The sequence below is a fragment of the Ranitomeya variabilis genome, chromosome 1 (assembly GCF_051348905.1).
Source record: "Ranitomeya variabilis isolate aRanVar5 chromosome 1, aRanVar5.hap1, whole genome shotgun sequence".
NCBI lineage: Eukaryota > Metazoa > Chordata > Amphibia > Anura > Dendrobatidae > Ranitomeya > Ranitomeya variabilis.
In genome coordinates, this window is record NC_135232.1 from 216,749,853 (window position 1) to 216,775,997 (window position 26,145).

Consider the following 26,145-nt stretch of genomic DNA (forward strand, 5'->3'; position numbering starts at 1 on the left):
TGAGAATCATGAGAACAAAGGAACTGGCCAAGGAGCTCAGAGACAGAATTGTGGCAAGGCACAGACCTGGCCAAGGTTACAAAAGAATTTCTGCAGTACTCAAGGTTCCTAAGAGCACAGTGGCCTCCATAATCCTTAAACGGAAGAAGTTTGGGACCACCAGAAGTCTTCCTAGACCTGGCCGTCCAGCCAAACTGAGCAATCGTGGGAGAAGAGCCTTGGTGAGAGAGGTAAAGAAGAACCCCAAGATCACTGTGGCTGAGCTCCAGAGATGCAGTAGGGAGATGGGAGAAAGTTCCACAAAGTCAAATATCACTGCAGCCCTCCACCAGTTGGGCCTTTATGGCAGAGTGGCCAGACGGAAGCCTCTCCTCAGTGCAAGACATATGAAAGCCCTCAAAGTTTGCTAAAAAACACATTAAGGACTCCCAGACTATGGGAAATAAGGTTTTCAGGTCTGATAAGACGAAGATAGACCTTTTTGGTGATAATTCTAAGCGGTATGTGTGGAGAAAACCAGGCACTGCTCATCACCTGCCCAATACAATCCCAACAGTGAAACATGGAGGTGGGAGCATCATGCTATGGGGGTGTTTTTCAGCTTCAGGGACAGGACAACTTGCTGTAAGTAGTGATGAGCAAGTGTATTCATTACTCGAGATTTCCCGAGCACGCTCGGGTGATCTCCGAGTACCGTATATACTCGAGTATAAGCCGACCCGAGTATAAGCCGACCCCCCTAATTTTGCCACAAAAAAACTGGGAAAACTTAATGACTCGAGTAGGGTGGGAAAGCCTAGGGTGGGAAATGCAGCAGCTACCGGTAAATGTCAAAAGTAAAAATAGATACCAATAAAAGTAAAATTAATTGAGACATCAGTAGGTTAAGTGTTTTTGAATCTCCATATTGAATCAGGAGCCCCATATAATGCTCCATACAGTTCATGATGGGCCCATAAGATGCTCCATACAAAATAAGCCCCATATAATCCTGCATAAAGGTTAATAATGGCCCTATAAGATGCTTCATAGACACATTTGCCCAATATAGTGCTGCACAAATGTTGATTATGGCCCCATAAGATGCTCCATAAAGATATTTGCCCCATATAGTGCTGCACAAACGTTGATTATGGCCCCAAACAGACACTTGCCCCATATAGTGCTGCACAAACGTTATGGTCCCATAAGATGCCCCATACAGACATTTGCCCCATATAGTGCTGCACAAACGTTATGGTCCCATAAGATGCCCCATACAGACATTTGCCCCATATAGTGCTGCACAAACGTTATGGCCCCATAGATGCTCCATACAGACAATTGCCCCATTTGCTGTTGCTGCGATAAAAAAAATCACATACTCACCTCTCCGTCGCTCAGGCCCCCGGCACTTTCAATATTCACCTGCTCCTCGTTCCGGCACCACTCCATCTTCAGCGTCTCCTGCACTGACAGTCAGGCAGAGGGCGCGCACTAACCACGTCACCACGCCCTCTGACCTGAGCGTCACTGCTGAAGATGGAGCGGCGCCGGAACTAGGAGCAGGTGAATATCGCGCAGTGCTCCCCCTCCCCGTTATACTCACCTGCTCCTGGCGCTGTGAAGTCCCTGCTTCCCTGCAGCCTCTTCCTGTAGTGAGCGGTCAGTCACCGTTACCACTCATTACAGTAATGAATATGCGGCTCCACCTCTATGGGAGGTGGAGCCGCATATTCATTACTGTAATGAGCGGTACCATGTGACTGCTCACTACAGGAAGAAGCTGCCGGCGCCGGGGAAGCCAGGGACGTGCAGGGACCGCGCCAGGAGCAGGTGAGTATAATTAGAAAGCCCCTGCTCCCCCTCCCCTGCCGAACCCTGGGTATTACTCGAGTATAAGCCGAGAGGGGGACTTTCAGCCCAAAAAAATGGGCTGAAAATCTCGGCTTATACTCGAGTATATACGGTATTTGTAAGTGCTCGGAGATTTAGTTTTCATCGCTGCAGCTGAATGATTTACATCTGTTAGCCAGCATAAGTACATGTGGGGGTTGCCTGGTTGCTAGGGAATCCCCACATGTAATCAAGCAGGCTATTAGATGTAAATCATTCAGCTGCTGCAAGGAAGACGAAATCTCCGAGCACTTACAAACACTAGGAGGACACCCGAGCGTGCTCTCGAGTAATGAGTATATTCGCTCATCACTAGTTGCCATTGAAGGAAACATGAATGCGGCCAAGTACAGAGATATCCTGTATGAAAACCTCTTCCAGAGAGCTCTGGACCTCAGACTTGGCCAAAGGTTCACCTTCCAACAAGACAATGACCCTAAGCACACAGCTAAAATAACAAAGGAGTGGCTTCAGAACAACTCTGTGACCATTCTTGACTGGCCCAGCCAGAGCCCTCACCTAAACCCAATTGAGCTTCCCTGGAGAGACCTGAAAATGGCTGTCCACCAACGTTCACCATCCAACCTGACGGAACTGGAGAGGATCTGCAAGGAAGAATGGCAGAGGATCCCCAAATCCAGGTGTGAAAAACTTGTTGCATCATTCCCAAGAAGACTCATGGCTGTACTAGCTCCAAAGGTGCTTCTATACTCAATACTGATCAAAGGGTCTGAATACTTATGACCATGTGATAGTTCAGTTTATTTATTTATTTTTTTTTTAAATGTACAAAAATTTCTACATTTGTTTTATTTTTTCAGTCAAGATGGGGTGCAGAGTGTACATTAATGAGAACAAAAAATGAACTTTTTTTAATTTGCCAAATGGCTGCAATGAAACAAAGAGCGAAAAATGTAAAGGGGTCTGAATACTTTCTGTACCCACTGTATAGACCTTCTCGTTTCTTTATTGCAAAAAGACTATGTTAAAGGAGAGGTAACTTGAGATCCTTATGCACTGAGGAAACAAGCCCTTTTTCATACTCTAAAACTAAATACTTCCTAGCACTAAAAGCCCTGCTCTCTTATTCAACCTCACTGGGCTATTTACAAACTTAATACACAGTTCACAGAAAACTACTGGACAAAGGATGAGAAAATCCTTACCAAAGAGTTATCCTTAAAGAGCAGGTTCTCTGGTTTCAGATCTCTGTGTGCAATATTTAGCGAGTGACAATGCTGTAGGGCCAAAGCAATCTGTAAAAAGAAAATACAAGTCAGTGCGGCTGTCTGCGCCGTGTAGATGAAAACTGCTTTATTGCGAGATGAGCTGCAGAACGGCATAACAGTGCAGATCCAGCCAGCAACAAAGTAGTCAGACTCGTGAACCTCTCTGCTCTTACCACATCCTAGAGATTATTTCAGCGCCCTAGATATACTCAACCTTTCGCCTCCATAACGATTGGAAACACCAGGGTAAGAGACAGCAGTGAGTAGGAATCTCATCGCTACAGTGGACAAGAAGCTTCGTAGAGAAGCAGAAACTGAATCATATGAAAGCGCACGTTCTATAATCTTGTACATCTGCACTCAGAAGTGGGATAGCCTGAACTTTTCATTCAATGGAATTACAAATCTCCGATATTAACCTCTACAAATTTATCAATCCGCAAATCGGCAACCAGGAATCAAGAGGACGGTTTATTACGTTGATCGTATGATTTGAACCATGATAGACGTGCAGTCCACTGCAGTCTTTGGAAGCAGAGTACAAGCTTATGATAACCCCAGAAAAACAAAAAAAGAAAAAAAGGAATTTCGAAGTGTGGCTGAAATAAAAAACAGTTGCGCCAGAGGCAGCGTGCATCACGTAATCTGATTATAACAAAGCAGGCAATAAGGTCAAGGGAGAACCTATGTCGCTTTAATATGCCTTTAGCACGCAAGTTTGTTCATTGCACGACTGCTGGTGGAAGCTTCTGGAACTTGCCTGCTTTGTTACTTGGCTGGCTTGCTTCTCAGTGAAGTGCCGGTGCTGGCTGATTCTGTGAAACAGCTCGCCCCCCTCCATCATCTCCATAACAATTAGGAGCCGTGCCCTGTTCAAAAGTGTTAATTTAAAGAGCGGGTCAAATATCAGTGAGTATGCAATTAATGCTGATGCTGGTCAACGGAAGGCGCAACCTTGCCTTTCTCCCCTTCCTTCGTTGTCCCATAAGATTTTGGTTTGGTGTGGGTGAAGGTCGCGCCCCAGATTGACAGCACTGGCACTTCTCTTCCAGCAGTGATAAACTCTACCTTCCTGCCATCACCCCTGTCATTCTGTGCAGTCCTATATGTGGTTGGATCAGAGGAACACTAACGCTACCAGTTACATAGTAGGAGCAGCTTTTTGTGTTTTTTTTTTAACCCAAATTCCAATATTTCCTCCATTAATACTTCTTTAGTCTAAACGTGTAACACTTGCAACTACCGTCTGATTGCAGAATCGGGGAGGACATTCTATATTGTAGATATAGAACATGTCTGACCTGTACTTGGCTGTCTTAGTAATAATATCTCTTACTTATGGTTAATATACAAGTAGGGAATGTTTCCACACTTTCTCACTTGTATTCTGCTCAGTGCATTTCCTAAATATTCATGCCTTTGTATCTAGCTGTCATTGCTGGATAATTTGAGATGGTTTACGAGAACTAAATAGCCTGCACATTTCAAGACCCTTGGAGTAATGATGGAACACATTATTGAATACCACTGCAATTTTAACCCCGACACTTGAAGGTTCATCAGAAGTGGGCCACATAGCCAGCTGCTTTCAGACACTCTAAAAACAGGGGGCACTAAATATAGCCAGCATCTAGTGACTAGCAAAGTGCTAACCTGGGCATTTGGTGGAGATTAATACTCACAACAATAGATCACTCCCTAATACAAAGTGCCTAGTGTAACACGGGTCGGAGACCACAACGTTCTCCGGCACCATGGGCTGACTGATGAAGGACTATTGAAAAGTTCAGTGCAGTGAAAGCATAATTTTACTGTAACTTTTGGTCATTTTACTATGCCCTTGAGGAAAGAATAGCAGTTGTAAGAGGACCTAGAAAAAGCAGCACATAAGGTATTAAGAATCAACACAAAACACAATAAACCCTTCAGAACTAGGTCACCCTAGAATTGGAGGTCTTACATTTGTTACAGGGCAAACTATTGGAGGTCACATTTCTGCAAAAGAGTAAAGTACATGTAATCAAGAGCAGAATACAAAGACGTTACGGAGGCCATCAGGATCTACTCAACCACACAGAACTGCCTGCTCTTACCTGGGGCTCGATTCGTGGGGGAACTGCACACTGTTTGCATAAACGTCAATTATTTGTACAATGTTTGGATGCGATGCGCACAACATGTGGAGTCGTACCTTAAAAAGAAGAGGATCACCATTAGTGAATGTGGAAGCAGATCATTGTAGTTCCAAAGACAAAAGAATGAATAGCTTACTCTCACCAGCATGGCCACCGACATTGACAAAGCAAATCCATGCTACCATGCATTCACACCGTGCTCGCAGGGCATGTTTGGCATATGTGTCAGGATAGCCTGTAGATTGTACGTACAGTGGAGAATAAAATACTACATTGCCTTGTTAAAATGACAGGTTTTTGCAGTGTAAAAAAAAAAAACATACCAAAAAGAATCATTTCAAAACTTTTCCACCGTTAATGTCACCCATAATCTGTACAAATTCATCGAGAAACAAACTGACTTTTTTTTCTGGGGGATTGTGGTTGTATAAGTGTGGACAAAATATTGTGTTCAAAATTAGTCAATCACAATTAAACTCACATTACATAGTAGTTCTGTACACAGCTGCCATCATATAAAGCCTGGTTGTTCTAGTAGGATTCTCCTAACATTTTCTCTGTTGCATTTTCCAGCAAAACGCTGCACATAAACAGCTTACAACATAGCAATGGGATCTCACTGTTGAAAGTTATCAGTCAGGAGAAAGGTACAAAATACATTTCCATGGCATTAGATTTACCAAGGAAGACAGTCAACAATAAGTGGCTTAAATGTGGCACAAAAGTGACATTACAGATTGACAGAACTGGTCCTCTGAAAAAAAAAAAAAAAAAAAAAAAAGAAACATAGTCCAGTATGGAGCCAAGAGGCCTTCAGCAACAGTAAAAGAGCTGCAGGAATTTCTGGCAAGTACTGGTTGTGAACTGCATGTGACAACAAGCTCTGGAATTCTTCACAAGTCTGGCCTATGGGGTAGGATGGCAAGACAGAAAGAAAAACGTTCAAGCCCGGCTATGTTTTGCCAAAAGCATGTGAAGAAATGTGTTAAGGTCTGATGGATGAACTTTTTGCCAAAATCTTCTGACAACGATTCATGCTAGAATTCGGGCATAATAACTTTAATGAATTGGGTCCTGAATGCAGTCAGACATTCAAAGGGTACTTCAACAAAGTATTGGTTTAAGGGTGTGTGTATTTGTGCAACCATTTTCTCCACCGTTTGTTTTTCAATTGATCTGTACAGATTATGGGTGGCAGAAAAAGTTGTGACTGTTCTTCTTGGTACAATTTTTTTACATGACAAAAAACTGGCATTATGACAGGGGAGCCATATATATATATATATATATATATATATATATATCCACTGTACATCATATGCATCCATAGGCCTACATTCACCTGTTTGAAGCCAAAAGAGGGTTCATTTTCTAACATGGGAGCACAGGGCAGTATGTTGGAGGAATCCAACAGAAGTTACAAAATCCAATTTCACATTAACTTGTACATTAGTCCAATAGTGATTATAAATGGCACTGCTTTAATCCATGGATTAAAAGCATTGGATATATTTAGGATCTGCAGGAAAACAAATTGAAAACTGGTGTCTATGAACAGCTTTACACTTTACTACCGCCCCTCTGTCGACTCCTCGGGCTATTCTGCTTGATGACAAGAGAATTTTAAACCCAGATCTAATGATTTGTACAATGTAAATGTTATAGGTCAATAAGGAAAGATAAAAGCCAATTGTAATGCGTTTACATGTGTCTAGATCCTTTCAAATGCTTTGATTTAACTCAATTGTGACACTATATTGTTTGCTGATCGGAGATCATTTACACAGCAGACCACATTAATAAGGGCACAGAGTGGACAGTAATATATGGCTCTGCAAACATAGGCTGCCATTGTTCTCGGCTCCACATGTCTTGCTTACACAGGATGAGGCGCTTCCTTTCAACAAAGCGGAAATATGGTAATTTCACCAAACGAACGTTTAGCTCATTTGTCCGGTGACCCGTTTATAAATGCACGATTATCAGGAAAAGAGCGTTCATGGGAATACTTATTGCCAATATTCGGACAGTGGAAATGCACTCTTAGGGTACCGTCACACAGTGCAATTTTGATCGCTACGACGGCACGATCCGTGACGTCGCAGCGTCGTATGATTATCGCTCCAGCGTCGTAGACTGCGGTCACACTTTGCAATCACGGCGCTGGAGCGATGCCGAAGTCCCCGGGTAACCAGGGTAAACATCGGGTTACTAAGCGCAGGGCCGCGCTTAGTAACCCGATGTTTACCCTGGTTACCAGCGTAAACGTAAAAAAACAAACAGTACATACTTACATTCCGGTGTCTGTCCCCGGCGTTCTGCTTCTCTCCACTGTGTAAGCACCATAGCCGGAAAGCACAGCGGTGACGTCAGACGTCACCGCTGTGCTCGCTTTCTGGCTGGCCGGCGCTCACAGTGCAGAGAAGCTGAGACGCCGGAGGACAGACACCGGAATGTGAGTATGTACTGTTTTTTTTTTTTTACGTTTACGCTGGTAACCAGGGTAAACATCGGGTTACTAAGCGCGGCCCTGCGCTTAGTAACCCGATGTTTACCCTGGTTACAAGCGAACACATCGCTGGATCGGTGTCACACACAACGATCCAGCGATGTCAGCGGGTGATCAAGCGACGAAAGAAAGTTCCAAACGATCTGCTACGACGTACGATTCTCAGCAGGGTCCCTGATCGCTGCTGCGTGTCAGACACAGCGATATCGTAACGATATCGCTAGAACGTCACGAATCGTACCGTCGTAGCGATGAAAATTGCACTGTGTGACAGTACCCTTACAAGAAACAATGATATCTTTCTAATAACAAATGTATTGTGTGTAAAGGTACCGTTACACTAAACGACTTACCAACGATCACGACCAGCGATACGACCTGGCCGTGATCGTTGGTAAGTCGTTGTGTGGTCGGTGGGGAGCTGTCACACAGACAGCTCTCTCCAGCGACCAACGATCAGGGGAACGACTTCGGCATCGTTGAAACTGTCTTCAACGATGCCGAAGTCCCCCTGCAGCACCCGGGTAACCAGGGTAAACATCGGGTTACTAAGTGCAGGGCCGCGCTTAGTAACCCAATATTTACCCTGGTTACCATTGTAAAAGTTAAAAAAAAAAAAACTACATACTCACATTCTGATGGCGCGCTGCTGCCGAGAGCTTCCCTGCACTGAATGTGTCAGCGCTGGCAGTAACAGCGGTGACGTCACCGCTGTGCTCTGCTTTACGGCCGGCGCTGACACAGTCAGTGCAGGGAAGCTCTCGGCAGCAGCGCGCCATCAGAATGTGAGTATGTAGTGTTTTTTTTTAACTTTTACAATGGTAACCAGGTAAATATCGGGTTACTAAGCGCGGCACTGCGCTTAGTAACCCGATATTTACCCTGGTTACAAGTGAACACATCGCTGGATCGGCGTCACACACGCCGATCCAGCGATGACAGCGGGTGATCAGTGACCAAAAATGGTCCTGATCATTCCCCAACGACCAACGATCTCCCAGCAGGGGCCTGATCGTTGGTCGCTGTCACACATAACGAGATCGTTAGCGGGATCGTTGCTACGTCACCAAAAGCGTGACGTTGCAACGATATCGTTAACGATATCGTTATGTGTGACTCAGCCTTAAGGGTACCGTCACACTCAGCAACTTTGCAACGAGAACGACATCAATCCGTGACGTTGCAGCGTCCTGGATAGCGATCTCGTTGTGTTTGACACGCAGCAGCGATCTGGATCCCGCTGTGCCATCGCTGGTCGGAGCTAGAAGGCCAGAACTTTATTTCGTCGCCAGGTCGGCGTGTATCGTCATGTTTGACATCAAAAGCAACGACGCCAGCAATGACAGACATGGAGCTAACAACCAGCGAGAACGAGAAGTGAGTCGCCGTTACGTCACTGGATCGCTCCTGCATCGTTCTGGAGTTGCTGTGTTTGAAGTCTCTACAGCGACCTAAACAGCGACGCTCCAGCGATCTAGTTTAGGTCGGCTCGTTGTCTATATCGCCGCAGCGTCGCTGAGTGTGACGGTACCTTAAGGCAAGCATCTATAGACAAAAAGCTCATTTACAAAACACTGTACAAACACTTATATTTGCAATCAAACAGTAAAGACATTTTGACAATAAGAAAAAAGGAAAACAACAGCATAGAAGAATATCAGTATGGGATATGTGGGCCATTTACAAAAAACACCTTCTCTGCCATATCTTAAAACTAATACTTCATCAGATGTGAATGTGTACAGTCAATCACATCTTACAATGCTAAGCTGCCAATTTCTTTGTTATACTACAAAAAACCAAAATAATCATTTTTTATTATTATTATCCACAACAACAACCACCCCTATCCTGCGTTCATAGCACAATAGATTAGGTCAGTTTCAGACCACTCTAATCTTAGGGTGCATCTACACTAAATATGTGTGCAGTTAAACGACAGCCGGTCTGGTACATACAAGCCTATTGGCGGTCATTTCATGGCCTGCTTAGACAAGTTGTCCACACTATCATTCACACAGAACAAATCGTAATATGATTATTCTGTGCAAATAAAATACGTACGCTACTTACCTGGTAGCAGTGTTTTTTCAGGAGCCCATGACAGCACAACGAGAGAGGGGATCCGCCCTTCAGGGACAGGAAACCTACAGACATAAAAGGGCGGTACCTCTCTCCCGCATCAGTTGGTTCCAGAGCATGAGAGGACCACCTTGGTTAGTAACACAGATGCAGCATACGATTATGTACATTTTATTATGTGAGTGAACATGGAAGAGAAAAAACGAAAAAGTGTTGCATCATCCAAGAAAAGAATAGGGTTGGGAATTAAGGGTGCTGTCATGGGCTCCTGAAAAAACACTGCTACCAGGTAAGTAGCATACGTATTTATTCAGTCGCCATGACAGCACAACGAGAGACTTTCAGAGAAGGAAGATTAGGGGGGGGATAACAGCCTCCAGTACCCTTCTCCCAAACGTGAGGTCCGAGGAACTACCCAGGTCTAATCTGTAGTGCCTAAGAAAGGTAGATGGAGAAGACCATGTGGCCGCCTTACATATGTCTTCGATCGATACTTCTGATCTCTCTGCCCAGGAAGATGCTACGGCCCGCGTGGAGTGTGCCTTTATACCATCGGGAACTTCGTTGCCACCTGCTGTATAAGCGAGAGAGATCGCCTCCCTGATCCATCTGGCTAAGGGTACTGTCTCACAGTGGCACTTTTGTCGCTACGACGGTACGATCCGTGACGTTCCAGCGATATCCATACGATATCGCTGTGTCTGACACGCAGCAGCGATCAGGGACCCTGCTGAGAATCGTACGTCGTAGTAGATCGTTTGGAACTTTCTTTCGTCGCTGGATCTCCCGCTGTCATCGTTGGATCAGTGTGTGTGACACCGATCCAACGATGCGTTTGCTTGTAACCAGGGTAAACATCGGGTTACTAAGCGCAGGGCCGCGCTTAGTAACCCGATGTTTACCCTGGTTACCATCGTAAAAGTAAAAAAACAAAACAGTACATACTCACATTCCGGTGTCCGTCAGGTCCCTCGCAGTCTGCTTCCCGCTCTGACTGACTGCCGGACGTAAAGTAAGAGCAGAGCACTGAGGTGACGTCACCGCTGTGCTGTGCTTTCACTTTACGGCGGCACTCAGTCAGAGCGGGAAGCAGACGGCAAGGGACCTGACGGACACCGGAATGTGAGTATGTACTGGTTTTTTTTTTTTTTTACTTTTACGATGGTAACCAGGGTAAACATCGGGTTACTAAGCGCGGCCCTGCGCTTAGTAACCCGATGTTTACCCTGGTTACCCGAGGCCTTCGGCATCGTTGGTCGCTGGAGAGCTGTCTGTGTGACAGCTCCCCAGCGACCACACAACGACTTTCCAAAGATCACGGCCAGGTCGTATCGCTGGTCGTGATCGTTGGAAAGTTGCAGAGTGTGACAGTACCCTAAGGTGTTTTTAGATACTCTAAGACCCTTCCTCACTCCTTGATAAGCTACAAACAGAGAGTTATCTTTTTTTCCAAGCATCTGAAACTGAAATATATCTAAGGAGGCATCTTCTTACATCTAAGGAATGAAATTTACGTTCCTTATTAGTAGGATTAGAGCAAAATGAAGGTAGGACTACCTCTTGTAATCTATGGAATTTTGAAGCAACTTTTGGAAGATAAAGGGGATCAGGTTTCATGATTACTCTATCCTCCCTAAACTGCATGTATGGTGGATGTCTGGAAAGTGCCTGCAGATCACTAACCCTTCTTGCAGATGTGAGTGCAACCAAGAGGGCTGTTTTGATTGAAAGGATTTTTACAGGGATAGTATCAATAGGCTCGAATGGGGCTTGCGTTAAGGCTGAGAGTACAAGATTTAGGTCCCATGGAACTTACTTGTTTAATGATTGGTCTGGACCTAGTGACTGCCTTGAAAAACCTAGAAATCCAGTGATTGCTGGCTAAGTTAAAATTGTATAGCGCCCCCAGAGCCGACACTTGAACTCTGAGAGTACTTGTGGCCAAGCCCATCTCTAGACGCTTTTGTAAAAATTCAAGAATCTGATTTATACATGGTTTCTGGTCAATTTGAGCCCCTGAACTTGATAGAAATTTTCTCCACACCCTAACATAGATGTTTGTTGTAGAGGGTTTCCTACTTTTAAGGAGCGTATTTATTAGATCCTGAGAGAATCCCTTCCCCCTTAGTAAAGACCTCTCAAACTCCACGCCGCTAGATGTAAGTTGGCTACTCGTGGATGGAGGATTGGGCCTTGGGAGAGCAGATCTGGCAATTCTGGAAGAATCCATGGTTGGCAAACAGACATCTTCCTCAGCCAAGGGAACCACAATCTTTTGGGCCAGAATGGGGCTATCAAGATTACCCGAGCCATGTCCTCCCGAATCTTCCTCAGAACTATTGGGATTAGGTTTAGAGGGGGAAAGGCATATGCGAGATTGAAGTGCCATGATATCAGAAAAGCGTCCACTGCATATGGGTTGTCTCTTGGATTTAGGGAGCAGAACTGGTGTAATTTTTTGTTCCCTCTGCTGGCAAAAAGGTCTATTTCTGGACAACCCCATATTTGTATGATCTGTCTGAAGATGGCTGGATTCAGTGACCACTCTCCCTGTCTGAGCTTGTTGCGGCTTAGATAGTCGGCTTTGGTATTGAGACTTCCTTTTATATGAAGAGCCGTTAGAGAGAGAAGATGTTCTTCGGCCACCTGAAAAATATGATTTGCGACCTTCATTAATGAACTGGATCGTGTACCTCCTTGACGATTAATGTAGGCCACGGTTACCCGGTTGTCCGATAACAGCCTGACGTGTCGACCCTGTAGGGGTATAAGGAAACTATTCAAGGCGTGATCTACGGCCAACAGCTCTTTCAGATTGGAGGATGAGTCCTGCTCAGACTGAGACCATAGCCCCTGAACCCAATCCTCCCCTAAGTGAGCCCCCCATCCCTTAGGGCTAGCATCCGTAGTTAATACTCTAGATACATGATTTGTCCAAGGGACCCCCCTACGTAGATTTGAAGCGTGTGTCCACCAAACAAGTGAATGCGTAGTTTCCGCAGAAAGTGAAAATTTACTGTCGAGGTGAGCTTCTAGACGACAGGAATTGTGTAAGACGTCCCATTGTAGTGTTCTGGTGTGGAACTGAGCCCAGAGAACCGCCGGGATACAAGATGTGAGGGAGCCCAAGAGAGACATTGCACTTCTTACGGACACTAAGGGATTGCCGATTGCCCTGGTGACTAGCCGTTGAATCTTAGCTACTTTTGCATCCGGCAGGCGACATTCCTGCCGACTAGAGTCTATAATAAACCCCAAAAACTCTTGTGATTTTAGGGGCTGTAGACGCGATTTTTTAAGATTGATAATCCAGCCTAGCCTGTGCAATGCTCCCATCACCTTCTCTAGCTGGTCCTTGCAATGTGATTCTGAATGACCCACAATTAGTAAATCATCAAGGTATGGAATTATTAATATGTTTTGTTCATGCAGGTGTGCCATAACTTCCACCATAATTTTTGTGAACACCCGGGGTGCGACTGCGACTCCGAAGGGAAGTGCCTGATACTGAAAATGCTCTACCGTGCCAGCAAGTGAAACCGCCACCCTAAGAAATTTTTGATGATCTACATGTATTGGAACATGGTAGTAGGCATCTTTGAGGTCTAAGACGACCATGAAACAATGGTTAAAGAGTAATTTTATTGCCGTTTTAACCGATTCCATCTTGAAGGACAGAACCAACAAAAATTTGTTCAGGCCTTTCAAATTAATAATGGTGCGATATGAACCGTCAGGCTTTTTGATCAGGAATAGAGGGGAATAAAACCCCCTACCTTCCTCTTCTGTAGGGACTCTGATCAGAACCTTTTTCTGTTGAAGTTCCCGGACCTCTGACTCCAGCGCCAACTGCTCTGTAGAGGAGGAAGGAACAGGTGTCAACTTAAACTTGTCCAGAGGAATATGGTGGAAATCGAACCTTAGGCCCTTTTCCACAATGCCTAGAATCCATGGACTGTTCGTGATCTGTACCCAGGTCGGGTAGAAGGCCGAAAGCCTACCCCCCACCTGGTCCGCCAGTCATTGTGGTTTCTTAAAATCTCGTGAAGGATTAACATAAATCCTTTACCCCTTCTTCTGTTGCTGTCGTATCTGGAAGATTCCCTGTTAGAATCTCTATTTGGCTTTCTGCGGTTAGACCATCCTCTATTGTAGTCCCGTCTGTAAAAGGGTCTTCCTAGGAAAGGGAAGCGTTTTTTATTATCTCCCGCTTTTTCCAATAGCTCATCTAGGACAGGTCCGAATAAATGAGCTCCATCACAAGAAATGCTACACAACTTTGTTCTGGCTTGTAAGTCCCCTGGCCAGCATTTTATCCATAGCGCTCTCCGGGCTGCGTTAGATAACGCTGAAGACCTGGCGGCCAACCTGACCGAGTCTGCTGATGCGTCCGAAAGGAAAGCTGCAGCATCCTGGATTATAGGCATAGAGGATAATATTTCAGTTCTGGGGACTTTATCCCTGAGCTGATCTTCAAGGTGACCTAACCACACCATCACGGACCGAGCTGTACAGGTGGCCGCTATTGCTGGTCTCAAGGATCCAGCCGAAGTCTCCCAGGCTCCTTTAAGGAAGATATCAGCTTTCCTATCTAATGGGTCCTTTAGGTTCCCCAAGTCCTCAAAGGGGAGAGATGTTTTTTTGCACGCTTTGGCGACTGCCGCATCTAGCTTCGGGACCTTATCCCATGAGGATGAAGCCTCCTCCTCGAAGGGATATCTTCTTTTAAATGCAGGCGGAAGTGACCCCTTCCTCTCGGGTTTCTTCCATTCCCTTGAAATTAACGTTTTAATCTTGTCAACCACTGGAAAGGAGCATTCCGACTGGGTGTCCTCTATCCCCATTGTACTGTTAACTGTTTTAACCAGATGGTTAACTCTATCAAGGGACAAACAGGCCCGACTAGACTCCAATTCCCCAGAGGAGGAAGAAGACGGGAGGGATCCTGAGCTCAGCTCACCCGAGTCCGAAAACACTTCTGATACAGGGGATGACTTTTTAACTTCCGCTACACGAGACCTGGATCTCACAGAACTTCTGACTTCTTGTCTAACCATCTCTTTTATTGTAGAGGTCAGATCAGGAGCCTCTTCCTCTAGTAATTGTTGTATACAGGATTTACACAACCTTTTAATATGCCCATCCGGAAGCGGCTCTGCGCATTCGGCACACTGCCTATGTTTGGCCTTAGTTAAACACTTCCTCCCCTAGTAAGGAGAGAGGGAATATAAGGGGAACAATGATCAAGAAGTGAACTTTCACGTAGATAACTTACCCAGCTAGAAATGAGTGGTACCGTATTCGGGGGGTCCTTCGTAGCCGACGAACCTTTACGGCCTGAGGACTTTGATAACCGGGTCTCCTTAGTTCCACCAGCGCGACTACTGCCACTAGAACGTCGCTGGGAGCTTCTCAAAGGCTTTTCCACCTGAGGCTGCTCAAGTGGTTGCTGCTGCTTATCGCCCAGCTGCGGTGTTCCTTCCGGTGACTCCATAATGGATAGACGGTCAGGAACACGCTGTGGTCCACGTGCAATGCTTAAATACCTCCCCCTGGGTACCTCCTCCGGATGGGGGTCAGCAGGGAAACTCCAGGTGCCGCTGATCGGTCCTGTGTACCGATAGGGTCCGGTCCACCGCCCGAGCCACGCCCCCCCTTGTGTCGGACACCCCGAGGTCCAAATCCCACCCCAGACGCCGGGCGCCGCCATTAGCCGGGAACAAAGCGCCACCGCCTGACCAGGCCGAGGTAGGGGACCCCCACTACCTGCACCGGCCTGTCAGGAGTGGGAACTTATTTCTTCGACCTTCTTCACCAGGCCTGCCTGAAGAGGTTCCGCTGTCAGGGACAGGAAACCAACTGATGCGGGAGAGAGGTACCGCCCTTTTATGTCTGTAGGTTTCCTGTCCCTGAAGGGCGGATCCCCTCTCTCGTTGTGCTGTCATGGCGACTGAATAAATAACATTGTTGTCGGCAGCATGTGACCTGTTTACACACAGTACAACATGCTGCCGAGAGCTTACAAATAATGTTACCTGACAAACTACAACTTTTCTCATTCGTTGGGTAATAGGCAGCCTGTTTAAAAGGACGATCATCATAAAACGAGAGATAAATGGCCAGTGTAAATGCGCCTTAAGGCAGGGGGGATAACTCACGTCTTAGTCCCAGTTAATGACTGAAAGAAGATTCTGAGTGAATACCTGAAAAATAAGTTTCAGACGTGCCCTTTATGGAGCAATTGATTTTAATGAGACATATGAAACTTTAGACAGACATTCTTTCTTTGGGATCATCTACTACCCTATAGTGTCCAAAAACACAGACACTGATGGAAAGGACTTCATTTGACACATTAAAGTAAATGGCTCTGTGAGGGTGGGGTACATTTTTTTTCAGGTATTCTTACAGAAGCCCTTATTAGTAGAGACGGAATTAATCAATTTGGAGGACCCGGTCCAGTGGCCACATCAGTAGTTTGTAGCCGAACAGGCACCTACCTGTCAGCATCCACAGCTCCTCTTGATTTGTTGGCCTGGCATGATGCCACATGTGCATCACGCTACAACTATGATGATGATGATGCCACCAGGCCAACTAGTCATAAGTCAGGTAAGAGGCAACCAATTGCAATGTCAATGTGGCATTAAAACAATTTTTTAAAAAAAGGGAAGAGATGATGCACAAATTTCAAGACACAAAGCAACAAAATCATGCAAGCATGCTGGAAAATTAGGGAACTCTGGACAACTAGAATAAATACCAACCCAAAGCTTCTTTATATATGTAAAAATAAGATAATTAGAGAGACAATTACACGTATGATCTGTTGGGTATTTTCCCTGCATAATTTTTGCTTTGATTTGACAAAATGTCCAATTGCAGCAGTAACGGATACTGTAAGTGGATGAAACTATTGGACCCTTAGGTTCAGAAAAGTATCTAAATTGCAATAGTTTTTAACTGCTATGAAAATTATCAGAACAAAATGCTGTGAAAAGGCTGCATTAAAATTACAAACATGTTACAATTGACAAAAAGCGCATTCCCACGTAATCATAGCGGTTACAGCAGCAATTAGTGCAGCGGTATATATTGTATGCAGAATTCGGCTGGCTGCAGAGACATACCCTACAGTCTTCTATAAAGCAATCACATGGTGCCCACTAATAATGAGAATAAGGGGGCTACATCTCCCACATAGTATTGTCCTAGGATCAGAGGGGTCCTAGAGATCAGACCTCCACCAATCATTAACTTATCGGTGGATAGCCATCACTTTATATGAGGGGAAAGCCCTGGCTGGGAGATTACAACGCCATGGAGAAGTGTGGGATTTTTTCTGCAATTCTGCAAGAGAACACAGGAGCACTAGGCCGGGCTGATCGTTTTATGTATGGGGGAGGTGGGAGAGAAAGCCGTCTATTCTAAAGTGGTTGGGGCCCTTCCTGTAATGAAGCATGCTGGTTTCACTGTACATGTTCAGCCACAATAAGACCACGTGCGCATGTTGGGCATTTGGAGAGTTTACTACCGCAGTATTTTTAAGCCAAAACCAGAAATGGTGCAGCAATTATCAAAATCCCAAATTCTGAGACAAAAATCAAATATTTAGTGAAGACCCTTTCCCATTAATGAGATAGGAGATGGCAATTGGTGCTGATAAGATTCTATGTATACAGAAAGTGGGAGGAGGAAGGAGGAGCTCCGCCTCTAGCTCCTCCCACTAAATAGACTCTTCTCAGTAGCAGCTGCCATCGTCTATCCCAGGAATGGGAAAGGGTCTTCACTAAATACAGATTTAACCAGAATCAACTGATCAATTCTGGCAGAGAAAGAAACAAATTTCCATATTACAAAGTTGCATATTTTCATGCGTTTTATTGATTTCTGAAATAAAACCGACAGTTAAGCTTTAAATGTTCAAGGGCCAATCCAGAAAAGGACCCGTTGAGATGAGTATATATACTATATCTGGAACTTTACTGATTATTTAACATGATAATGCTTTTACCTTTCAGTTGCTGAGCTACCCATCACGCCATAGGTCATATTTTATTGATAGTTTTCTTCTTTTGGCATTTTGCATGTCTTACTGATTTCACCACTATTCATTTATAATTATCACCCCTCTGTCCTCCTCATGGATTGCTACGTTATCTGTTACTTGTATGCATGGCCATCCTATGGAGCTCTACATAACTCTGTATCCTCAGATTTTGTATTTTGCCCAACAACTTTGGTTTTTTGTTGTTATTTATCCAGATATATTTGTTCCATGTCAGTTTTGCCTGATATATATTTAAAGTATTGTGTCTTTTATTGGTGTTTTCAATAAATCATATGGTTATATCTGTATTTCTTGGCATCTATCCCTTATTCGGCTCTGTAAAATTCTTAAAATAGGTAAAATTACAAAAGTACTTGTAAAACAAGCTACTTTGCAATTTACTTCCTATTAATCCCCTTAATTCTCAAGAATGGAGGGATTTTTAATTGTATGGTTTACAGAGCTGGTTGCCTTCCACATTGCAGTCAATGCAAGTCTGCCATTGTTTTCGGTGCTTTGTTTTTATGGAGTTCACCCTTTGTTAAAAATGACCTGTCAACCCGATTCCCCAGGTCATTATGATTACGAGTTTACCAAACTTGCACACATTTTTTTTTTCTTTAGTGAATGGTAAAACTTATGTTTGTAAAAAAAAACCAAAACATTTAGTCTTTAGTTTAGGGAATAGGGGAATTTAAGATTTAGTTTTTGCTTTTTTACTTTATTTTTTAGTCTCCGTACCCCCTAAATGAGCTGTGATCATCTGATCGCTTATATGGGTTAACCAAGATGGCCCCCAGCTGCCATGGTAACCCATCGGTGCTCTGTGATTGCATTGTACAGGGCGATGGGAACCAGTAAGCCCACTTGCGCCGGTGATGAAATCATTTAAATGATGCTGTCAATGAGCAACAGCAGAATCTACATGGTTAATAGCAGCAATTGGAGCTCAGCTCTGCTCGCTGCTGTTAGACACAGATGACAGTGATGTAACATAGCCGGCATCTACAGAGCTCCGCTCCCTTAACACATTCGGACCCCAGCACAGAATGTAATTACACCCATATGCATGAAAGTTAAAGGTTGATAAAAAACAAAAGCAAACACCCACAATATAACCCGACTCTGGATCAATAGAATTACGTAAGGTTATGATCAATAATCACTTTCAGTGCAGTACTGGGCAAAGTCTGACTGTAATAACTCACCTCATTTCTGGCTTTTGGGCGATCAATGAGAATTTTCAGTGCAAAGCGTTCTTGTGTTGATTTTTTCACACATACTCTGCAAAAGAAATGTAATTTTTTTTTTTTATAAAACTAGAGTTTGCGTCAATCAAAAAACAAACAAACAAACAAACAAACAAAAAACACTGAGCAGTAACAACGTACAGTCTTCAATTCTGGGATTTTTATTGTTTCAATATATGTTGTCTATAATGCACAATATAATCTGAACTTATGATCTGCCCATAGACTCTAGATGTCCAGGCGGTACACATTTTACTTTGCACCGATGCTTAAGGCCCAATTATCGGGCAAAGGAGGCAAAAAATATTTGAATATCAGAACGAAAAAAAATAATTATATAATTTAGAGCCATTAAAAGAGCAAGAAAAAAAATCTGACAATGTGCCTGGTCAGTAAGGCAGAGATCCTAAACTGGTTAATAGTTTGACAGCATACAGGGTAACGCAAGGAAGATGGGGAGTACAAGCAGTAGAACAATGGCAGCATGTTCTGATGGCATGGCCGCTATGCATCAGGAAGGTTATTGTTGTCCGGGCAGAATCCACATTAGTACCAGATGGCAGGACAGGACCCAAAAAGGAAGCGATTCTCTCCCCTGGTATAAATAGATGAAGGCCACATTACTGTATGAGAGTTTGTGTAACCGAACACTAAGACATATGCAATATAATGTAGGGTACAGATGTTCAGCAAAACACACAGTGACGGCTGCTTAGCACTGCTATACAGTATCACAGCCTTTATGTCAAAAATGCTCCAGAAACCCAATGACTGAGCCGCTGTTTAGGGAACCAAATAAGTGACCTACATACTGTATACCGAGAAGTTTCCATAAATGAGGCTGCCCAAAATACAGCGGTGGCTGGTTACATAGCAGCTGCGTCACCAAGACACTGGCCATCAGTGCTTTGCCTTCTATCGATGCAAAATTGGAGTAAGTTGGTCTTATTGAGTCCTAAAGTCTACATTTGTTAATTTTTTATTTTTTAAAGAAAAAGGGCATATCAATACTGCTACATTCTTAGTCAGTGTAAGCGTAGACAATTGCCCCCAATACATCAAAGCTTGTATGGCAGAAAACGAGTTTAAAGTTCATTGAAAAATTGCAATTTTTTGCGCAATGTTATGACTTTGGACATGGACAGCAAAGGTCCGTATAATATGCTCCTCTAGAGACATTAGCCTGAGTTTATACTACTTGGCACAAAGAAGGCCACAGTGGCTTGTTTTGTGCCAGAAACGTGTGCCACAATTTTGGTACGTGTCACATGTTATTCTCCTAAGCTATGGCCCTTTTCAGAATGGAGCAGAAATGTCTAAAATACACATTAAAAACATGGTGCAAGTCACGAAAGACACATTTAGCGTAAGAAACTTTCCCCAATGTTGTACCTTACGGGACCACTGATTCCTGCCCCGAGCTTCTGGGTCCAGTTGATATTAAATTCTTCAAGAATGGATGTCTCCTGTAAGGACACAAATAACAATACATAGGGTTAAGAAATGCATACAAATACTCCTAAGACCTGGACACGACTAGATATAAAATCCACCATCACGACATGGAAAAAAGGAAAGACACCATAGTCCTTCAATAGACAGTATAATGGTAATGAACTGCAGTCTAATTCTTAGCAGAACATGTTCCCAAATTAAAGGAGTATTACTATTATTTACTGTTGTGATGTATTCTACCAAAACACCAGGGCTGTGGAGCAGGAGTCGTGAAGTCGGAGCCCATTTCGGTGGAGTCAGAGTTGGTGTCATGGAAATTGAGGTGTCAATTCGGAGGTTTCCCTGACCGATTCCACAGCCCTGGGTAACATCATGATGGGAGAGGAGCTGACCATTGGGACCCCTGCTAATCCTGAGAATGAAGGAACAGAGACCATATTGCCACACTGCCAGCACATCTGCCGGCCGCGGGCTGTACGGGGAGATGCCATACAACTGTGTGACTGGGACGAGGCTTCAGCTCCCTGCACAGCCATTGACACCGCTGTGTGTGGACAGACTGTGAAGCAATTGTTGAAAATGACAAAAAAAACAAAAACAAAAAAACAGAACTTTCACCCCCCCCAAAAAAAAAAAAAAAAAACACAACTTTTTTTTTTTCTAAACGGTAAACATCTCCGTCAGCTAGTACTACACTCCCTTCAAAAACCAGATGTCCACTGATCTGAAGGTGATGGCATTCCTCAACAATATGTCATCATTTCTACCATAGAAGAGAAAGAGAAAAATACCGAACACATTGTGCATGAAACAGACCTCAAAGTGAAGCCTTCATCAGAACATTGCCTGAGGAATGATCAGGCTTTTGTGGTATGTGTGTATGTAATCCCTTATTGCATATGGACCTGAGCAGATCACCTTATGTGACCCCAGTCCATGGTCCAGGTCAGTGTCCTCTGGCCGTAGGCTGCAGCTGGGCGAATTTCCTTACCCTCCGCCATCCCAGGCTCGGCTTATGATTAGCTGGGCTGACAAACATAAGCAGAGCCTGGAATCCTGTATGGTGAGGAAATTGCACAGTTCCAGCCTACAGCCAGAGAATACTGACCTGGACCATAGACTGGGGTCACGTGAGGAGACCTGCTCATCTCTAATTACTATGACAGCCAGGGCTTAGTGAAAGGCCCCTGCATCACTGACATCTTGGTCCTTCTCTGAAGATCACCTCTATGCTGAGCTTCAAGAGAGATGGCGATTTACAATATATACTTCATTACCGTGGTATTAGAGTATAGAGTAGAAGCAATGGGTCAATCGCAGGATCAAGTCCCCTAAGGGAACTAAAAACTATTTCATCACACTTAGAATTTTTTTCCCTGTTTTTCAGAACGTTATATGTCAAAACTATAACTCATTCAGCAAAAAACAACAACAAACCCTTACACGGCTATATGGACAAAACAATAATAAGAAAAAAAGTGTTGGCTTTTGGAAGAGGAGAAAAATCTGAAAGCTCAAAAATGACAGATTGCCATTTATTTTTTACAATTGATCTTTATTATAAAACAAAATGAGCAGTGTTGCAATTTTTACACTGGCCACTGGGAGTTATTTATTTTTACTTCCCGTCCATACACAAAGCTTCTCATCAAAGGCAGGATAACAATGACAGGAGACAGCTGATAACACAGGATCCACTGGTCACAGTAGGTTACAGCTGACCCTAGTCACAGTAGGTTACAGCTGATAACACAGGATCCACTGGTCACAGTAGGTTACAGCTGACAACACAGGATCCACCAGTCACAGTAGGTTACAGCTGACCCTGGTCACAGTAGGTTACAGCTGATAACACAGGATCCACCAGTCACAGTAAGTTACAGCTGACCCTGGTCACAGTAGGTTACAGCTGACCCTGGTCACAGTAGGTTACAGCTGATAACACAGGATCCACTGGTCACAGTAGGTTACAGCTGACAACACAGGATCCACCAGTCACAGTAGGTTACAGCTGACCCTGGTCACAGTAGGTTACAGCTGATAACACAGGATCCACTGGTCACAGTAGGTTACAGCTGACAACACAGGATCCACCAGTCACAGTAGGTTACAGCTGACCCTGGTCACAGTAGGTTACAGCTGATAACACCTGCTCCCTCCCGTCACAATGACCTTTGTACATGCTCATTAGATACTTCAATACAGAAGAAGGTCACAGTCTGGTCATTGGGGCTCTGTACATGGGTTTCCAAAAACAACAGGAGTCTACAAAAGCCCCAGTGGCAAAAATGGAAGAATTATTATTTTTTAATACAGACATGTGAAAAAAATAGAAACATCGCCAATAATTAAGAAAAATAAAACATAAAATACCCAATTTAAAAATAGGCAATTTTCTGATTCTTCCCTGTAAAGGAAATCTGTCAGCAGGCTTTCACATTAACTATTTACTTATAAGTAGCTCTTTCAAAGACAAGTCCAGCAACACCTGTACATGGCCAGGCCGTTCCTCCATTACTGAGAGAAAAGCATAAAAGACTAAGCCTCTATGCTGTGTCACTCCGGAAACAGTCATCAGTCAAGCAGGAGGCGTTGGGGGGAACAGAGCTGGAGTGGCAGAGGCTTCAGATCTACCATAGATCTTCAGCCTCATTTGCATGAAACTGACTAATGTTTTTTTTTCATACATTTCTAAGAGTAATAGCAGAACAGTACAATGCAGAATTACAGTAATGCAAAAATTACACCTTAGCATTTGTCAGCATATAACAATAAAAAAAAAATAAATAAAATCAAAACATCTGGTCTGTAGGAAGTTTAGAATTAGTTGTTCATCCTCCCCTGAACACAAACACTTGGCAAATTACACCAAGTCATCATTTCATAAAAACAACACCCATGTGATTGTATTGAAATATTCATGTGAAAAACTAATAAAAGACGCTGCAGAATAGTTTCCTTATGGGGAATACCAGCGTTTTGCAGGTCCCAGCGATTCTCTAGGGGAGGCCACATTGGAGACATTTGCTTCCATCCGGATGTGTGTGCAGCATTGCGGCAGGATGGATGCGCTTTATGGCAGCTACAAGCAATGGGACGTGATTAGTTCTTCTCCCCATCTGTTGATTCTGTCACTGCCTCCATCTTTTACCATTTGCTCTTTTTGCGTTCGCCCCACCTCACTGGGCTGCCATTCAGCGGCCTTTGGGGCATATGTTACGGTATTTCCTCACCGGCTTCTACCTCACCAAAAGCCAAGCATCCAGTCTGTGCTGCTACAGTCCGCCAGATGTTCAGCCTGCTCTGCCCTCCCCTCCAGCCATAACCTGCCGGGGGTCTACTCTGTAGGCTCAGCTCAGCACCCCCCTCTGCACTGCATGTGAGAATTCCACACACCCTCTCCCATGTCTGCCAGGTGCTCACCGAATAGGCTTCTGCCTGACCTTTCCCCAGTCTGCCAAGTGTTCACTGTGGGCAGCCCCCCACACACAGCGAGGCAGGGGTTTAGCTTATACCACTCCCTCACTCTGCCTATCTGGTGTTTATACTATGTCGTCACCACACAGGACATCATGTGTTCTTTCAATACCACCTCCCCCATGTTGCCTGCCAGGTGCGTACATTTACAACACTGCCAACCAACACTGCCTGCCAACCAGGTGCGTACATTTACAACACTGCCAACCAACACTGCCTGCCAACCAGGTGCGTACATTTACAACACTGCCAACCAACACTGCCTGCCAACCAGGTGCGTACATTTACAACACTGCCAACCAACACTGCCTGCCAACCAGGTGCGTACATTTACATCACTGCCAACCAACACTGCCTGCCAACCAGGTGCGTACATTTACATCACTGCCAACCAACACTGCCTGCCAGCCAGGTGCGTACATTTACATCACTGCCAACCAACACTGCCTGCCAACCAGGTGCGTACATTTACATCACTGCCAACCAACACTGCCTGCCAACCAGTTGCGTACATTTACATCACTGCCAACCAACACTGCCTGCCAACCAGGTGCGTACATTTACATCACTGCCAACCAACACTGCCTGCCAACCAGGTGCGTACATTTACATCACTGCCAACCAACACTGCCTGCCAATCAGGTGCGTACATTTACAACACTGCCAACCAACACTGCCTGCCAACCAGGTGCGTACATTTACAACACTGCCAACCAACACTGCCTGCCAACCAGGTGCGTACATTTACATCACTGCCAACCAACACTGCCTGCCAACCAGGTGCGTACATTTACAACACTGCATGCCAACCAGGTGTGTACATTTACAACACTGCCAACCAACACTGCCTGCCAGCCAGGTGTGTACATTTACAAAACTGCCAACCAACACTGCCTGCCAACCAGGTGTGTACATTTACAACACTGCCAACCAACACTGCCTGCCAACCAGGTGTGTACATTTACAACACTGCCAACCAACACTGCCTGCCAACCAGTGCACATATTATAACACTGCCAACCCACACTGCCTGCCAACCAGGTGTGTACATTTTACACAATCAGCAACTCACTTTGGCCTGTTTGGTGTTATTCGCCTGTCCGAGATGCAATGCCAGGCTCTGATTCACCTTTCTCCGGTGGCCAACCCCCTCTGTGCTAGCGCACGTTGGTTGCTATGGTAGCCTAGCGCACACACCTGATGTTATCATCTAAGACCTTTTAAAGATGGTTCATGCAACTACACACCGCCTGAGTATTCAGGTAGAAAGCTGCTACTCTGTGCTATTCCTGAGAGATATCCTCACATCCAGCTTTGCTACAACAATGCATCAGACAGTATTCTCAGCTCAGCGCATTTCTTCAGTGCTATGGGCATATTCAGCTCTGCTACTACAAAGTACCCGATTATCTCCAATCAGGGTGCGATCCCCACACTCAACACTGCTGCATCCAGTTACTTGCCTGCCTACTCATCTCTACTAATCCTAGGTGCAGTCAGCACACTTGACATCCTGCCTATCTAACTCTACTAATCCTTGCTATTCCACATGCCATCCACATGGTCCCATTCCGCTGCATCATAGCCTCTGACCCGTGCTGCTCACTTTAACCCAAGACTTAGCAAATCCACCTCATCAATTAGCCCATAACACCAAGAGCTCCTGTTACAGTAAAGACAACCCACACCGCTTGCCAGATTTGTACATTTTATGCAATCACAGACTCAAACAGACGGATATTCATGTGATCAAACTGGTCCCCAGACAGGCCATCACCCCACGCGCGCGCCCCAGGAGAGACCATCGCCCCGCGCGCGCGCCCCAGGAGAGGCCATCGCCCCGCGCGCGCGCCCGCCCCAGGAGAGGCCATCGCCCCGCGCCCGCCCCAGGAGAGGCCATCGCCCCGTGCGCGCGCCCGCCCCAGGAGAGGCCATCGCCCCGCGCGCGCCCGCCCCGGGAGAGGCCATCGCCCCGCGCGCGCGCCCGCCCCGGGAGAGGCCAACGCCCCGCGCGCGCGCGCCCGCCCGGGGAGAGGCCAACGCCCCGCGCGCGCCATCTCCCCACACTGGCCCCAGGAGAGGC

General features: G+C 45.1%; 1 protein-coding gene across 1 annotated transcript in view; it reads right to left on the bottom strand.

Annotated features, from left to right (window-relative positions):
• MAPKAPK5 (MAPK activated protein kinase 5) overlaps positions 1–26,145 on the bottom strand; it is a 90,243-nt gene that overhangs the window by 62,997 nt on the left and 1,101 nt on the right. Inside the window, exons 2-6 of the mRNA XM_077292535.1 lie at positions 20,523–20,596; positions 19,089–19,164; positions 5,198–5,295; positions 3,865–3,973; positions 3,042–3,131 (exon numbers count right to left, since the gene is read on the bottom strand). Of these exons, the coding sequence (XP_077148650.1) occupies positions 3,042–3,131; positions 3,865–3,973; positions 5,198–5,295; positions 19,089–19,164; positions 20,523–20,596 (447 nt within the window). The remainder of the gene's footprint in view (positions 1–3,041; positions 3,132–3,864; positions 3,974–5,197; positions 5,296–19,088; positions 19,165–20,522; positions 20,597–26,145) is intronic.